Genomic DNA, 17,255 nt, shown 5'->3' with positions numbered 1-17,255 from the left:
GGCTCAGCCTGGAGAAAAGGAGGCTCGGGGGAACCTTCTGGCTCTGCACAACTCCCTGGGGTCAGCCAGGGGGCTCGGGCTCTGCTCCCAGGGAACAAGGGACAGGACAAGGGGAAACGGCCTCAGATTGCATCAGGGGAGGTTTGGATTGGTGTTATGGAAATTTTGTCCATGGAAATGGTGGTCAGTCATTGGGAAAAGGTTGCCCAGGGAGGGGGTGGAGTCCTCATCCCCGAGGTGTTCAAGGAACGCCTGGACGTGACACTCAGTGCTCTGGTCTATTGACAACGTGGTGACAGACACAGGTTGGAGTCGATGATCTTGGAGGTCTTCTCCAAACTGAATGATCCTGTGATTCTGTGCTTCCACGATTCTATGCCAACCCCTCTCACACCGCGCTCCGTTTAGCGCGATCGCGCTTCCTCCTCCCACCCTTCAACGTGAAAAACCCGGGTTTTTGTCCCATCCCCTCACACCCCCGTCAGGAAATGGCGGCGGCGGGCGGGGCCGGCAGGGGGCGCTGCGGGCGCGGCCATGGCGGCTGCGCGGCGGCTGCTGAGGCGTCCGGCAGCCCCCGCGCGGCCCCGCCGCCATGGCCTTCACGTTCGCCGCCTTCTGCTACATGTTGGCGCTGCTGCTCACGGCCGCCCTCATCTTCTTCGCCATCTGGCATGTGAGTACGGGCACCGCGGAGCAGAGGACCGCCCGGGGAAGGGCCCCGGAGAGCCGCCAGGGCGTCCCCGGACAGCCGCCGAGGGAGCGGGGGAACCGCATCCGGAACCGCCCTCGGAGCGGGGATCGGCCTCTCTGCGGATAAAATGGGTTTTTATATACGGGCATGGAGTGGTAGGACAAGGGGCAGTGGCTTCCCGCTGACAGAAGACAGGGTTAGATGGGATATTGGGAAGGAATTCTTCCTTGTGAGGGTGGTGAACCCTGGCACAGATTGCCCAGAGAAGCTGTGGCTGCCCCATCCCTGGAAGTGTTCCAGGTCAGATTGGATGGGGCTTGGAGCAACCTGGTCGAGTGGAAGGGATCCCTGCCCATGGCAGGGAGTTGGAATTGGATGGTCTTTAAGGTCCCTTCCAGCCGAAGCCATTCCATGATTCTGTGATTTGCTCCTCGAGCCTGGCACAGGGAGAGCAGCCAACAGGACCCTGCCTGAGACGAGGTGCTCTGAGGGAGGATGTGATGCTTGGCAGGACATTTGTTGTGTACAAGTGCCTTTTGTACTTCATGCTGCATCTTTGTCTTTATTTTTATGTCAAGATAAAGACCGGTGTACATATTTCGGGTTTTTTTAATGGATCTTTTGGAGATATACCCTGCTCTAGGTGATCCTGCTTTGGCAGGGAGGTTGGACTGGAGGGTCTCCAGAGGTCCCTTCCAGTCCTAACAGTTCTGTGGGCTCAGCATTTACTTTGACAATGAGGAAAGTATCTGTCGGCTTTCAAGCTTGCTATTGCTTTTTCTGGATTAAGGAACCCCATGCCGGGTTCCTGCTGGTCACCAAGAGAGTCCTGAGTGAGGTTTGGGGTCTGCACAGCGAGGGAGGTTGAAAACTGATGAAGGGATGTAGGAAATTCATTGTGGGTGGGGAGATAAAAAATTGGAGAGTAGTCAGAGGTTTTTGAATATCTGAAGAATCTTCTGTTTTGTATATGTAAAACCTGTTTCACATCTGTCTTACCTGTGAGTTTACGAAGGCAGAAGTTAGCTGAAATGTTACTGAGAACAAAGGTAGCAGTTCTGTGCCAAAATGCTACTTTTCATGAATAAAATACACAATTGCTCCTGGGGAATCAAAACTTTCATTTTTTTTCCTCTAGATTATAGCATTTGATGAACTGAAGACTGATTACAAGAACCCCATAGACCAATGTAATACACTCAATCCTGTAAGTAGCACACTGAACGTTTTGTTTTGCTAAATAAATATGTGTAAAGTGCTTATTTTTGGTGGTATCTTGATGCAATCAGCCTGGGCAATAGAATTGCATCTGGGTTGAGAAGCCCTTGCTGTTGGTAGAGGTTCTAGGGAAATTCTTTGTCTGATTCTTTACTTTCAAGTTGAATATTCTGACTGTTATTAATCTGATGGTGATCTTGTCAGCTGTCATACTAACATTCTTTCAATCTGCTTTCCACATTTTCGGCACAAAGACAGTTGAAAAGGTCAAAAAGATTAAAAGAGTCAAAATTGCATTAAAGGTGTGTACTGCTTTTCAGTTTCATGTTTTTGAACTTCCCTTTCATTTTGTTAGGAACATTTGTAATACTATTTAGCTGTTTTGTTTAGTCTGCCTGTTCATCTGCTCGTTATTTGTTCGTTGGGGTTTACGACAACCTCATGGATTTCCATATTTTGTGCCAAACCAATTCTGCTTGCTTACCCAGCAACATGGGGAAAACTGTTACATGCCTGTTAGGTGTCAAAAAATAACTTCAGGCAGAAATAAATTGTGTTTTTCAGGACAGATTTACTGAATTCAGATTAGAGGAGAATACCTGGGGTTTTTTTAAGCATTGACCAAGTCAATTCTGATTCTTTTTTGAGGATTTAGGTGAGTGGAAGGTGATAGCTGATATCCTCACTTCTCTGTTCTGTGTTCCAGGATCAGGGGTGTGTCCCAGTGTCCTCTCTCTGATGCAACTCGGACACTCCTTGGCTTAGGAAATGAATTTGAGGCAAACTATTTGCCTGCATCTCTTTCAGGCCAGCAGCATCAGGGAGGCTTGTTAAAGAGCACAGAGGTTGATCCTGCAGCATTTTGTGCATTTCTTATGGCTTTTCCTTTGTGTGTGCCCAGGCTGAGGGAGGATGCAGGGGCAGCACAGTGGCGTGGCCTGAACTGTAGCTTTAGCGTGTTTTAAGTAAAATATGCAACAAAAAAAGAATTTACTGTAATTGGCAAGGGGGTGGGGGGGAAGGAGTGTGTAGATATACAGCACACAAATGAAAGTGAGTATTTCAGTGTGAGGAGGGTGGGGAGGAGGAGAGGAGGTTTGCTGCTAGGAGAGCTGTGCATCTAACAGTTTCCCTTGCTTGGTCTGTTCCAGTCATCTCTGCTGCAGTGTGGGAGAGGCCAACTCTCATTACATCGATGCATTATGACCTTACTGCAACCTTTGTAGTGTAAAAATGTGCATGTTTAACCAAACATTAACCTGCTGCCCACGTGCATGGAGTGTCCTTTACATGGCAGCTTTGTGATCTGAAAGTCTGAAATAACTTCATATTTGCTGTTCCTGTGGAAGCAGATTAGTCCCCACAAGTGAAGTTCAGGCTCTTGAGGGGATCTGGTACATGATGCTGGACAAACAGGCAGGTGTGCTGTTTTCCTGTACAAAGAACCAAAGATCCTGGTAGGAATTGAGGCACCTTAGTGGAAAGATTAGCCTAAAATAGTAACTCCTTAGTACACTGCTGATTCCTTCTCTTCTCTGCTCCTGTTATAGTCGTGTCTTTTCTCAGCAACCAGATCCATCCTCCCTCACTTCTGTGATAAATATGGTAGGGTCTGATGTAATTCATTTTTCTTTAGGACAGGCAGGGAGGATCAAGTGGGAGAGATTGGAAAGAGGCAGGTATTCTGGTGTGGGAGTAGGGTATAATAAACAAGAGAAAAGAAAAATGTATTTTGAGATGTGTAGGTAAATAAATACAGATTTTTCAGGCCTGGTGAAACTGTCTGAGCAGGCTGCCAAATGCACTGTATGGTGGACAGGGTGGTTGTTGTTCTGCTATAAATGATTGCCATGTGTAAATGGTAAGTATGCAAAGAAGGATCTGGATGAAAATATTTACTTGAAACATTTTCTGTATAACAGCTGAATTTTGGTGGTGTTGGTGCAAGTTTGCTTTGTTTGATATTCTTCATTTAGAGAATTAGAATATTGTAGCAAAGTAGGTGGTGTGTTTGTTGGTAGCCTTTAGATTTCTAGAAAGATATTTTGGGGTTTTAAGAAGAAAAAAATTAGAAACCACTGAAACTTTGATGTAATGATCCAATGCAATGTTAATCATATTGCACAAAAAAAGAGGGCAGAGTATGTTGTGTGTGTACATGCGCGCACACATAGACAATTTAAACCTCTGGGTAAAAATGGGGTGTTTTCCATGAGGAGAAGTTTTACTGGGCCTGAGTTTAGAAGGCAGAACCTTTACAGATCTGCTGCTTCTGCTCTGGAGCCAGGCTGGGAGAGCTGGGGGTGTTCAGCCTGGAGAGGAGAAGGCTCCAGGGAGAGCTCAGAGCCCCTTGCAGGGCCTGAAGGGGCTCCAGGAGAGCTGGAGAGGGACTGGGGACAAGGGATGGAGGGACAGGACAAGGGGGAATGGCTTCCCACTGCCAGAGGGCAGGGATGGATGGGATATTGGGAAGAAATTCTTCATAATGAGGGTGGTGAGGCCCTGGCCCAGGGTGCCCAGAGAAGCTGTGGCTGCCCCATCCCTGGAAGTGTTCAGGCCAGGTTGGAGGAGGCTTGGAGCAACCTGGGGTAGTGGAAGGTGTGGAACTGGATGGGCTTTAAGGTCCCTCCCAACTCAGACCAGTCTGATTTGTTTGATGCTTTCTGAACCTGGTGATAAAACAGCAAATAGCAATGCTTTGGGGTGACTTGTAGAAACTGAACTCCTGTGTTGGGTGTGAGATTTTGCAGCTCTTTGCATGTGTTTACTCTCTGTACCTCTCCATGTTGTTCCTATTAACAACACTAATACACGCAGCATTCCATGCTTCCTGTGATCCATAGTACCTTGATACTGAGCTCTGTGGGCTTCTGCTGGAAGCATGATGCTGTAAAGCATGCACAGTGGGAACCTGTGAGGGAAAACTGCCCGATTCCCCCCAAACTGTCCGTGCAGAGCAGCTCCTCTGTGCAGACCTGTGTGTGTGACCACGTCACCGTTGGTTTGGTTGGGTAAAGCTCTGCCTGGGGTGTTACATTTTGGGAATAATTCGACTTTGAAAAGTTCTGGATCTGTGAAGACCAAAACAAAGCTGTAAAACAGGAAAACACAAACATCTTTTTGCCTATAAACTGTTCTGCAGAGCATGTTTTCTACTGATATTTCTCTGTTGCATGAGCAGAAATATCTCAGTGATCTCTTCTGAGTGTCACGCATAAAGCGTGGAATCTGTTAATTTAATAGAAGCAATAAAAAAATACTGATCTGAGCAGTTAATCTTTTAAGTTTTTCTCCTTGGTTCATGAATATCATGTGAAAACAGCAAGGCACATAGTGCTGGCTGCTGCTTTCACATTCCACAGTCTTGTTCTTGTTAGTGTTGGTTTTAAATAATATTTTTAAGCAATCGCTCACCTCCAAAGTAGCTGAAATGCCACGTTTTGCTCTGTGTAATTGAAACTTCTAACTCATCTTTTTCTTTTCCAGCTTGTACTTCCAGAGTACCTCATCCATGCATTCTTCTGTGTCATGTTTCTCTGTGCAGCTGAGTGGCTCACACTGGGTCTCAATATGCCCTTGTTGGCTTATCATATTTGGAGGTAATTTTGGCAAGTCTGTTATGCTCAGTGAATTGTTACTCATTCTCTGTTGCTGTGTTCTATCCAGTGTTCTGTGTCTTGGGAAAACACAGATGCTTTCTGGGAAAGTTTAGGTCATGGCTGTACAATAAGAACCATCACCTGGCTTTCTCGGGTGTTTCTATTTTTTATTCCCTTGTGCTGTGCAAGAATTGAGTTGTGTTGTGTGCGTTAAAGTCGCTGACGTGTCAGAGGTGCACTGAGACAATTCCCAGTGTGGAATGCCAGTGGAAGTGGCGATTCCATTCTCCTGTATAAGACATTACATTTCTCTGTAAAGGGTGTTACTCCTTGTCTCAGTTCTGGTATTCCATGGTGGGTGGGGGGCAGGACCCACGTTTCCCATGGCTGTCACCTCACACCTGCCTGTGCCTTGTTCCAGGTACATGAGCAGACCTGTGATGAGTGGCCCAGGGCTCTACGATCCTACGACCATCATGAATGCAGATATTTTAGCCTATTGCCAGAAAGAAGGATGGTGCAAATTAGCATTCTACCTTCTATCTTTTTTTTACTACTTATATGGGTAAGTTTTCCTCTTCAGTCTGAACTTTTGGCTCAGTGCAGCAGAGAAATACTGTCCGTAGGAATATGTTCCTTCCAGTGCTGGAAGGGAGCCTAGGAGAGCTGGAGAGGGACTTTGGACGAGAATGTATAGTGATAGGACACGTGGGAATGGCTTCCTACTGCCAGAGGGCAGGGTCAGATGGGATATTGGGAAGGAATTCTTCCCTGTGAGAGGGGTAAGGCCCTGGCACAGGAAGCCCAGAGAAGCTGTGGCTGCCCCTGGATCCCTGGAAGTGTTCCAGGCTGGGTTGGAGGGGGCTTGGAGCAACCTGGCTTAGGCAAAGGTCTCCCCGCCCACTGCAGGGGTTGGAACGAGATGATCTACAAGGTCCTTCCAACCCAAAACGTGCTGGGAGTCTGTATGATCATCTGCAGTGCCAACTTTCCTGAAAAAGAATCCACATTCGCCACTGATTCTGCTTTAAAACACAAATCCTAATTTGGTCAGAATTACTATTTCGAATCTTTGTTCCATGACTGTAGACAGAAAAGCTCCAAGCTTTTCTTCTGTTAAGCATAATACAATAAAATAAAATAAATTCTTGTTTTTATTAAGAAGCTGAAACATTGTTTTCAGAGAAAAGTATTTGATGTAAATGTGATTTTGTTGAAGTCAAAAGTAGAAGTCATTGTGTCACATCTTCAGTCACAATCCACATATCTCAAATGGACTTGTTCCTTATAACATACACTGTTAAATATGTAACGCTAATCAAAATGATGCATCTTAATATTTTTATTTTCTTTTGCAGCATGATTTATGTTCTGGTGAGCTCTTAAGAAGACATTCAGCAAGCTTTGTTCCAGTTAAGTGCATGCAAAAGCCACAAAAAACACAGATTCTTTACAGCAAGAACCTCTGACCAAGATTAAATCCAGAACCTGATGTTTGCAATTGAGTTAGAAAACAATGACTCCCCTATTTTTAAAATATTTCCACATTTTATACTTGTGGAAAGACTGTTTTCTTATATTTTACTGGGACGCTGAAATTAATGAATTATGTGTAAATTAATATAAAGATGACTGGGGTTTGAAAAGTTTTGACTTTGCACTCCTTAAGGAACAGCCATAACCTTCGAGTAGGTGTTGGTTACTACTAGCCTTAGTACTCTAGGGATTTGCTGTAGGATGGGCTTTGTAGTGGCTCACTTGGACTTGTGTATCCCACTCTTTACATCAGCCCTAGCTCCAAGAGCTTGAGGACTGGAATGCTCTGTGTTTTGCCCGTAGGTGATGTTGGTCTTAGGATATTAATTCATGGAAACAAATGCAAAAATAGTTCTATTTTGGTTTATTTTTTTTTTCTATCTGGTTAATCTTTCCCTGTATGTGCATGGTCCAGAGCCTTCTGTATCTTCTCCAGACATTACCCCTGCTTTAATCTCGAGCCTGTGTCATTGTGGTAGGAGAAGCTGAATTGTCCATGAAGGAATGAATTTTAAATGATTTTTTTAAATGTCTGTGCTGTCTGATTAACAAATGCACAAACCTCCAACGTTTATCGAGTCCAATGATGAAAACATTCTTGGGTTTAAGAATAGTAAATACTACAGATTTTTCAAAGCAGAAAGTGAGATTGTGAAACTGCCCCGCTGTTCCTTAGTGCAATAAATGATAATAAAAAACAAATCTCAAATTCAGCAACACTTCTTTTTATCTGGTGCCTTTTGTTTTTTTAAATTCAGTAGATCCTTGCTGTGTTCATCAGTCGTTTTACAGTGGATAATTGCATTCCCTTTAAAAATAGAACATGGAATTGAGTTACCTCTAGAAAAGGGAAGCTCTGATTTCCTGCTTTTTTTCATGAAGTTAAATAGCAGACGGGGCAGGGGAAGATGTTTCAGATAAATATTGCATTGTAAATTGTGACTGTGAACAGCTGCTTAATTTACGAGTAATAATTAGGAATCTTTTTCATTTACCTGTGCTGGAGAACAATGCAGAGTTTCCCTGTTCTAGTAAAACTTTTTTTTTGCATAAACTGTGTATTTGTTCACTTTGGGTCTCTTGGGTGCTAGAAGCAATAAAAGTTGTGTGAATGGCTGCACTGGGTTCCACCAGAAATTCAGATATTCCAACACTGGCGTGTTGGGAAGTGGCAGTGGCTGAGGAAAGGAATATGAAGCAGGGCAGGTGTTGAGTATCTGCCTGAAGAGTGAGAAATTTGGAAATTCGTGTGTTACAGATGTCCTGAGTGGGCTTTGGCATTTTAAAAAGTTCTGAATGGCTTTTCTGTCATCAGTTCCTTTTTGAGCACTTTTATAGCCTGGTCGGAAAGATCACAGAATCCCAGAACGGTTTGGGTTGGAAGGGACATTAAAGCCCATCTCTTTCGAACCGCCTGCCATGGCAGGGACACCTTCCACTGTCCCAGGCTGCTCCAAGCCCTGTCCAGCCTGGCCTTGGGCACTGCCAGGGATCCAGGGGCAGCCACAGCTGCTCTGGGCAATCCTGAGACAATGAGTTCTGCAATGGAATTGCTGTGTGTAAAAAATAGTTATTTTAACAGTTCTGCCAGACTTCACTTAGTGATCCTCAACTCTTATTTTTTAGGACATGGTGAAAACGTCCCCCTTTCCACCTTACCTGTGCTGGGTATGAATGAAGAGACTTTACTCATGGCATCTGTCAAAGTGGATGTCTGTTTGATCTGTGGGTGGAAATCCTTCCCTAGCTTTGGGACTGTCCTTTCTCCTCCACAACTTTTCCCTTTTCTAGGCTATTATGACACAAAGTTTGGGTTCCCAGGGGATGTAGAGTGGCAGTTTCTAGTTTTTTTAAATATACTGGGGGTAAGAGAATTCAGACTGTGATAACTTAAAATTCTCTTTCCTAAGTAGTAATAGTTCTGACAGCTTATTCTTTTGTACATAAATTTTTTTTCTCATGTTTCCTTGCATTTATTGAGCATTTCCCATGCCCTTACTGCTCAAGCCTTCAGCATTCCATGATGATTTTTTTCCTCATGCAATCATAATTTTTAGCTTTTCACAGAAGAATTTTGAAAGGCTTTTTTGGAAACTCACAAATATTGTTCCTGTTGGATCATTTTTATTTTTCTGCTGCTTGGCTCCTCCAGAGATATAAGAGATGACTTCAGCCTGTAGAAGTAAAACTCATTAAACCTTTCTTATGTTTGTATATTTATTAATCTATTACGGAAACGAGACTGGCTGCTTGTAGCCCTGGCTCTCCTGACTTCTAAAGAAATCTCTCATTCCCTTGGCATTTGGGCTGGTTTGAGCCAAATTTCACACTGGAATAAACAACGCAGGCCTGGCAGCCCAACTGACAGCTGCTCCTGCAGCCCCTCCAGCTTTGCCCAGGAAGATTTACCAAAGTGTTTGCACTGTCCTGCTGATGAGCTTTAGCTGAACGTGGGGTGCAGATGAGTATTCCCAGCTGCCCAGTGGTGTGGATAACACCATCCATGTCCAGCAGAGTCAGCCTCATGGCCCACTGATGTTGGAGTAAACCTTGTGTGATGCCTTGCTGGAGTACCAGGCCTTTGGAATTCAAAGTGTGGAGCATTGTTTTTGGAGTTTCAGGAGGCAAAAAGTTATGGAGAAAATAAAGAACATTTCTCTTGCCCTCAGCAAGCTTCCTGCTGAGTCATGTGATAAATATTTAATATCTGAAAACCATTAGTTGCAAGGATTAAGTACTGAGGCACATTTGGAGCAGGGTAGTTGCTGTAAATGATTCTGTGCTGTGGAAACTGGAAAAGTCCCTGCTGTCTGCCAAAGGGCAGGGAAGGGAATGGCAGTAAGCACTAATTAATCTGCAGAAATCACCTTGTGCTCAAGTGTCTGGGTTCAAGCACGTTAAAAGATAAATTCTGAAGTTCACAAAGCAGGGACTTGTTCAACTCCACCCCCCTGGTGCTGTGTGGAGTCTCATGTCCCAGCTTTTGACTTGAGAAGGTCCCAAAATTTATCAAAATCCTGAACTTTATCAAAAAACCACGAGCTGTTTCATCGTCCTTTTGTGAATGGATACAGTGAAACAGGAGGGCTGGGGACTGTTAGAGGACTGTTCCTGTGAGATCCTCCCAGTGCACAGCTGATTGATTGCTTACTCTCAGTGGTGGCAGCAGGCAGAAGGGCTGTGCCAGCTCACCCACGCAGCTGCAGCAGTGTCTTCCTGCCACAGTCACCTACAACCCCCCTGCTGGCTTTGTCACAGAGTCTTGGTACAACACCTCCTGCTTTTGGAATGAGGAGACTCCTTCCTAAAGATCCCTCAACACATTGAGCAGAACCGTGACATTTTAGAATGAGTTGTTATGAGCTCGTCAGGGGTGAGAGCTCCAGCTCGACTTGACTTTCTGAGGGTGTGAGGGTGTTTTTAAACAGCTCCAGAGATACAAGTTTTATCCAGCTCCGTTATCCCAGCAGGACTCTTCTATGTTATTACACGGAAAACCAGCCCATCAGGTGTGCAGGGCACCAGCAGAACAGCAATGGACATAAACACACTTGTACACATATTTTTCAGGCAGTGATTATTAAAGTCACCAAAGAAGAAGATGCCGCATATCTTCTAGGATTGCCTTCCCCATCCCAATACTTTACACGTGGATTTGGAAGGGAGCAGCTGTGTCACGCAGGCAGTAGCACTGAGGAAAGGTCAGGAGAGAGGTGTCTTGTCCAGTTTTCCACAGAGACACAAAGATGCCCGTGGCAGGATCAGCTACCGCGATGCTGATCTCAGCACCGGGTCCTTTGTTGCCAGGTGTGCAGCCAGGTTCTCCCGGAAGTCATGGAGGAAATTGTACTGCTGGAAAAGCACAACCAGGTCTGCAGTGAGTGCTCTGTACTCGCAGAAGAGGCACCACCTGTCTTAAAAAGTCGTTTGACACCCCAGGATGTAAACTGCACCCTCTGGTGCATTTGTTCTTCGTGTGCTAACTGTACATCCTTTGGGATTTTTCACTGTCAGACACAGATTCCATGGATTTTGACTTGGATCCTGTGGTTCCCTGTAACGGCCATGGGTGATGTATTTCCCCAAGGCAATGCAAAACATGGTCCTTAGAGGTGGGAGTTGTCAGAATTCAAAGCTGCTTTATTTTGAATAATGGAATCATTTAGGTTGGAAAATCCTTTTTAAGATCTTTGAGTGCAACCATTCCCCCAGCACTCCAAGGCCACCATTACCCCATGTCCCCAAGTGCATCCCTATGGTTTTTAAATCCCTCCAGGGATGGGGACTCCACCACTGCCCTGGACAGCTGTGCCAGGGCTGGACAACACTTTCATTAAAAAAACTTTCCCTATTATCCAACTTAAACCTTTTCTGGTGCAACTTGAGGCCTTTTCCCCTCGTTCTGTCACTAGTTCCCTGGGAGGAGTTGTTCCTGAAAGCAGGAAACAGCTCAAACCCCAGAGAGCAGCTGTTGGAAAGACAGAGGGATCTCTCTGGGAAGTGAAGGAGGGGATTGGCCAAGCTCTCGCTGGTGTTTGGACCTGTGTATCACCTGCTGCAGCCCCATTACCTTGATGGTCTGTATGGCCCCTGATCCTCTCAGGTTCCTGAGGCTCTCTATCACCTGCTGAGGTGCCAGGGTGTCCGAAAGCTGGAGCAGGAGACAGGCAGCCACTGTAAGGGAAAGTATTTACACCTGGATGCTGCTGAGCACCTCTGACTGTGCACAGCCCCAGGTTTGTCCCATGAAAACCACCCTGGCAAAACTATCCGGGTCCCAGATCTATTGGATCTCTTGCAGAATCCTATTTCTGAGCACTGGCCCATCTGCCTGCTGCTCCTGCTTAAGCCTATGGGCTTTGGAAATAGGTGAAAACCCTCCCACTGTTTTCCCCCTGTGTTCCCAGCAGCATCTGGGATGCAATTCCTAGGCTTTTCAGGAATGAGTGCCAGTACACCCAGTTAATTCCCCTTTGTGTCTTCTGGCAATATCACCACCCCTTCCTTCTGGGCACACACAGTAACTAATGCTCCTGAAAGCTTTAAGGGGGAACACTGAGATGAAGAGAGATACAGAGGAATTGGTTCATCTCCTTTCTATTAACCAGGCTGCTCTTGGTAGTGGCAGCTTGCATTGCATCCACAGTGAACCTTCCAGCAGAATGTGGCTCCATGGGTTTGTGGGATGGGTTAGTCAGGCAGGGAGACAAGTGCTTACCGACACATGAGCGTCCGAGGCCACCATAACAGCTGGGAGAGAAGAAAACATCTGGTTGTAACGAGCTGTAGCAAACTGCAGCACCCAGGGACTCCCCAGCACATAAATTTATGGACACAGTTCTTGCCTTAATATAATCAAGAGGAGCAGTGGTACAAGAAACTCAGAACAAGAATTTCTCCATATTTTCTATATTCTATTTCGATACCTACAGGGATATCTCCTATTTATTCTTTGGACCTTCTATGTATTTCCACGAAAACTTCAATTTGAAAGTTCCCCTTCATTCCTGGTAATAGTCCCAAAGGCACAGGAGGACAGGAAAGAGCATGAGGATGGACAATCTCAGATTTCTTTACATCCTACTCCAGATTAAGGGTTTGAGGATAGTTGTGAGGAGAGCAGCAGGGCTCTGTGTCAGCAGGAAGACCAAGGACTCAGTAGATGTCTGTATAGGAAGCTGTCAGTGGCATCACTCAGGGAACGTGGAATTTGGAAAGCTCTTCCCCTTTATTCTGAGCTCAGCTAAATAAATTCCTTTAAACCCGTTAATGGAATTTAGGAGAGAATTTTGCACTGCTGGAACCCACTGAGTCCCTGATAAATAGTCCAGGGGCATATTACAGAATCATAGAGTAGTTTGGGTTGGAAGGGACCTTAGAGTCGCTTCACTCCGCCCCCTGCCATGGGCAGGGACACCTTCCACTGGATCAGGTTGTTCCAAGCCCCATCCAGCCTGGCCTGGAACACTTCCAGGGATGGGGCAGCCACAGCCTCTGACAACAGGCTCCCAACTCATTCTGTACACCTGATACCCAGGTAGGCTGGGGGCAAGGAGCCCTGTGGTGCCACTCAAAACACACTTTAAAACTCTTGCTGGACAGAGCAAGGGGAAATGGGACATTCTAATCTTGAAACAGGACATTCTGGTATTTCAAAGGAAGAATTCTCTCCAAACAGGTGCAGGAAGAAGAACAAGCAGACTTCACAGCATGAACTAACCCTAAAGAATGCAACTGCCATTTCACACTGTCCTGTTTCCCCTGCTCATAGATCTGGAGAGAAGCTGGCATCCTTTACAGGAATGTGGGGTGATGATGGGGAAGCAGCCAGAACCTACTGTATCATTGTTTTCTGCTTATTTTCCAGGCAGCTTCTGAGCTCTTCCAGTATCTTGCAGCAGGTGGCAATGTCAGGAGCATTCCCATCAGGAATGGGATAGTGGTGCACGCAGATGCCGTGCTGTTGGTAGGTGTCGATCAGGTTTGGTACTCGGTATTTTGAGAGTTCTCCTCTGGTACAAAGCACAAAGATATTCTGGATCCCACAGTTCTGTAGTTCTCCTGCCAATAGATTAAGACACTTGCAAATAAACAAAAGCCTATCAAGCTTAAGGATAAACAGATAAGCACCTTGGTACTGAGTCTCTTGTTTAATCTTTGGGGCTAAGACAACAGGAGTGAGCAATTTTCGTTTGAGCGTTATTTCCTTCCCCTGAGTCTCTCCCACATTTCCATTCAGGTAATCCAGGAGAGGAATTTTCTCAGTCCAGAGAGAATCCTGAGAGAAGTCTCACTGGAGAACATACCAGCAGCCAAGACAGCCTGCTAAGTATGTTTCTGTCTCATCTCCAGTTAAAATCACAGAATCCCAGGATGGTTTGGGTTGGAAGGGTCCTTAAAGGCCATCCAGTTCCACCCCCTGCCATGGGCAGGGACACCTTCCACTATCCCAGGTTGCTCCAAGCCCGGTCCAGCCTGACCTTGGACACTTCCAGGGATCCAGGGGCAGCCACAGCTTCTCTGTGCCAGGGACTCCCCACCCTCACAGCCAGGAATTTCTTCCTAAGCTTGACTTATCCAAACACCGTGGGGATTTGCTATTAGTCTCTGCTCTTTAGTGCTTACAGCCGAATACTCAGCACAAATCTTTACGTAATTCCATCTTTTCTATCCCAATTTCACTTTTCTCTGGGAAGAAGGAAGACTATGAGTTTGTAATTCATCTTGATCCCAGCTGCTCTGAAGATGCCTCATGAGTACTGTACAGCTCCAGCCTGGAAGCATCCTGACTATTTATTCCATATTCAGAGAGAAGCTGCAGAGGAAGTGGCACTGCACATTTAAAAGGGATCTCCAGTCATGATGATGACTCTGACAGGATATTTCCTGCAGCTGCATGTTGTTCTTGCCCTTGACACAAAGAAGACTCACCTATATCTTTCTGAAGATTTCTTCTAACATCCTTAAACCTGCAACCTGAAACAAGTTATGAACAACAATTACCACTCCAGGTAAGTTGACAATTATGGGATGGCTGCTGCAGCTGAAGAACAGAGTACAGGCAGCCTCCCCCCAAAACCAAAGCAAGCAACAAAGCCACACCCTGAATAAAACACAGTTCTTGTTTTTTCAAGTAGATCCCTGGTGCAGAAGACAGTTTAGACACCATTATCTGCTTAATACTGTAACGTAATAGGATTAAAGAAAGGAATCTGCCCAAGGTTGTAAGATGCTTTGTGTTTTCCAGATGAAAAGTTTTGGATATTTTAAATCAGGATACAGCATAAACCATCGTCCCACAAAACACAAAAATCATCCTACAAATAAAAGGGTTGGATAAAGATCGTTTAAGAGTTGAGTGGAGAATCACCATGGCTGCAGTTTTGGTAGTTAGAAATGCAGTCAAAGCTGATATGTTTACTTTTATAACATTAAAAAATGTGATCTTGCATTAAGATATTTTCTAGATTAGCTTTGGTGTTTCCAAAACACATATTTCAGTGGTAGATTACAAAAGAAGTCACCCACAACACAGAATTTTGGGGTACAGTATTCCTCCTCTTCAGCTTTCAAATATGCCTGCAAATTTCAGTGAATGCTTCTTACCTGGAAGGGAACATAATCCCAGGAACTCTGAAGAGTAGAAAGGAGACAAAGACAACCTATCAGAAAATAAAAAGTAAAATAAATAAAAATCAGAAGGGAAGATTTTGATTATTTAAATATATAAATATCTTCAGAGGAGGTGTCAAAAGGATGGGGCCAGACCCTTTCACAAGTGTCTGGTGGGAGGATGAGGAGCAACAAGCACAAACTGAAATATGGGAAGTGAAGATGAGGAAAAATGTTACTTTGAGGGTGACAAAATCACAGAATGGTTTGGGTTGGAGGGGACCTCAAAGATCATCTCATTCCAGTCCCCTACCATGGGCAGGGACACCTTCCACTAGCCCAGGCTGCTCGGAGGCCCATCCAACCTGGCCTTGGGCACTTCCAGGGATCCAGGGGCAGCCACAGCTTCCATGGGCACCCTGTGCCAGGGCCTGCCCACCCTGTGAGTACAGAGCCGAGGCCTGGAACCGGCTGCCCAGCGAGCTCGTGGAGTTTCTTTCCCCGGAAACATTCAAAACCCACCTGGATGTGATCCTCGGCATTCTGCTGCGGGTGAGCCTGCTGAGGCAGGGGCGTGGGACCAGCTGGTCTCCAGAGGCCCCTTCCACCCCCAGCCACATCCACTAACGATTCCCCCGCACAACTTTAATCCCTTTTCATGGGCACCACCGGGCCACCCCCACTCTGGAAGGCCACCAGAGCCCGTCTCGGGTTTCTCTCGCGAAGAGAAAACCCTCTTGTTGCTCAGGAGGGGAATTTAATAGTTTCCTGAGGGAAAGGTCCCCGCGAGTGTCCCCTCACCAGGAAATGTGGAGCGGACTCGGTTCCTCCTCGGCGGCCTCATCATCTGAGGAGGCGAAGCCGTCGTCTGGCGCCGCGGCGGGCTGCGGGGAGAGCAGGGGGCTCACCGTGGGGCCGGGAGCCTCGGCAGGACCAGGACCCGGATCCCGACCCCTCAGCGGTTTCACCATGGCGCCGCTCTCCGCCGCCGACCGTTCGAACTAGCCCCGCCCCTCTGCCCGGCGCCCAATGGGAAGCCGCGACTCAGAGGGTGCGCGGAAAGCCAAGCAGGCCTTCCCCACGGCTTCATGAGAGAAGCGCTCTGATTGGTGAACAACGAGGGGGCGGGATTTAAAGCGCAAACCGACGCGGCGGCTGCGGCGATCTCTGCGCTGATTGGCTGAGGCGGGGAGGCGGGAGGGGGCGGTCTCGAGCGCCGGGGGCGGGGCTCCGTGAGGGCTCCGGGGAGGGGCGCGGGCGGATCCCCCGCCCCTAATTCCCTTTTAAATCCCTTTGGGGGTGTGTTCATAACTATCCCGTGCCTGATAGTCCCGCTGCGTCTTAAAAGTGACAGGGCAAGGGGGAATGAATTCGCAAAGATAGAAGGCAGGGTTAAATGGGATATTGGCAAGCAAACTCTTCCTTGTGAGGGTGCTGAGGCCCTGGCACAGGTTGCCCAGAGAAGCTGCGGCTGCCCCATCCCTGGCAATGCTCCAAGATCAGCTTGGATGGGGCTTGGAGCAACCTGGTTTAGTGGAAGGTGCCTGCTGATGGCATAGGGTGGAACTAGATGGGCTTTAAATTCCCTTTCAACCCAAACCATTCTGCAATTCCATGATAAAACATGGGAGATGGATGTGAGCCTTCACTCACAGCGCACGCAAGAGCAGGGATGATCTTGAGTGGGTGCCTTGTGGAGGTTTTGGGTGGTCAGTTCTATGTGCAGAGAACATAGGATTTTCTAACAGTGGAAAATGAGCTGTTTCTGCTCTTTTAAACCATGAACTTAATGTCAAATATTCTTGTCATGGTACTGCTTTTAATTGTACTGTAAAAATAGTTTTTTAAGGCTCTTGCATGGAGTTTTTATCTGAAGTTAGCTAGCATGAAGGATGGCTCCAGGGAGGAAAAAATATTTTTGGCTCCCTCTTTTTAAGAGCTGAGCTGTTGTCTATGCTTAGGGCATTCCAATAAATCTCTTTTTGCAGAATTTCTGGTCTATTCTGTGAGTAACTCTGGCCGTTAATTAAGAGGAAGAAATAAGTAAATTAACAGTGTGGGATTTTGTTTTTTAAAGTTATATTAAGGCATTTCTACAG

General features: G+C 46.3%; 2 protein-coding genes across 4 annotated transcripts; one reads left to right on the top strand and one right to left on the bottom strand.

Moving 5' to 3' along the window:
• The first annotated feature begins 530 nt into the window (after positions 1-530).
• On the top strand, positions 531-8,098 carry CNIH1 (cornichon family AMPA receptor auxiliary protein 1). Of its 2 annotated transcripts, XM_032112605.1 has the most exons (6): positions 545-673; positions 1,830-1,898; positions 2,164-2,211; positions 5,396-5,508; positions 5,930-6,073; positions 6,867-8,098. In XM_032112605.1, the coding sequence occupies exons 1-6, from the start codon at positions 593-595 to the stop codon at positions 6,892-6,894; spliced, it is 483 nt and encodes a 160-aa protein (XP_031968496.1). In that variant the 5' UTR covers positions 545-592; the 3' UTR covers positions 6,895-8,098. The 2 variants fall into 2 exon arrangements, with proteins under 2 accessions (XP_031968497.1, XP_031968496.1); XM_032112606.1 differs by lacking the exon at positions 2,164-2,211 and having other exon boundaries at positions 531-673.
• A 2,500-nt stretch (positions 8,099-10,598) lies between these two features.
• Positions 10,599-16,180, bottom strand: CDKN3 (cyclin dependent kinase inhibitor 3). 2 transcript variants are annotated; one of them, XM_032112604.1, is made up of 7 exons: positions 15,958-16,180; positions 15,151-15,206; positions 14,476-14,520; positions 13,383-13,605; positions 12,263-12,294; positions 11,615-11,718; positions 10,599-10,893 (listed from the first exon to the last, which is right to left on the bottom strand). In XM_032112604.1, the coding sequence occupies exons 1-7, from the start codon at positions 16,125-16,127 to the stop codon at positions 10,810-10,812; spliced, it is 714 nt and encodes a 237-aa protein (XP_031968495.1). In that variant the 5' UTR covers positions 16,128-16,180; the 3' UTR covers positions 10,599-10,809. The 2 variants fall into 2 exon arrangements, with proteins under 2 accessions (XP_031968495.1, XP_031968494.1); XM_032112603.1 differs by having other exon boundaries at positions 10,599-10,896; positions 15,958-16,178.
• Positions 16,181-17,255: the final 1,075 nt, after the last annotated feature.

The sequence above is a fragment of the Corvus moneduloides genome, chromosome 6 (genome assembly GCF_009650955.1).
Source record: "Corvus moneduloides isolate bCorMon1 chromosome 6, bCorMon1.pri, whole genome shotgun sequence".
In the NCBI taxonomy this organism is placed as follows: domain Eukaryota; kingdom Metazoa; phylum Chordata; class Aves; order Passeriformes; family Corvidae; genus Corvus; species Corvus moneduloides.
The sequence above is the reverse complement of the archived record's forward strand: the minus strand, read 5'-3'. Positions and strand labels throughout refer to the sequence as shown.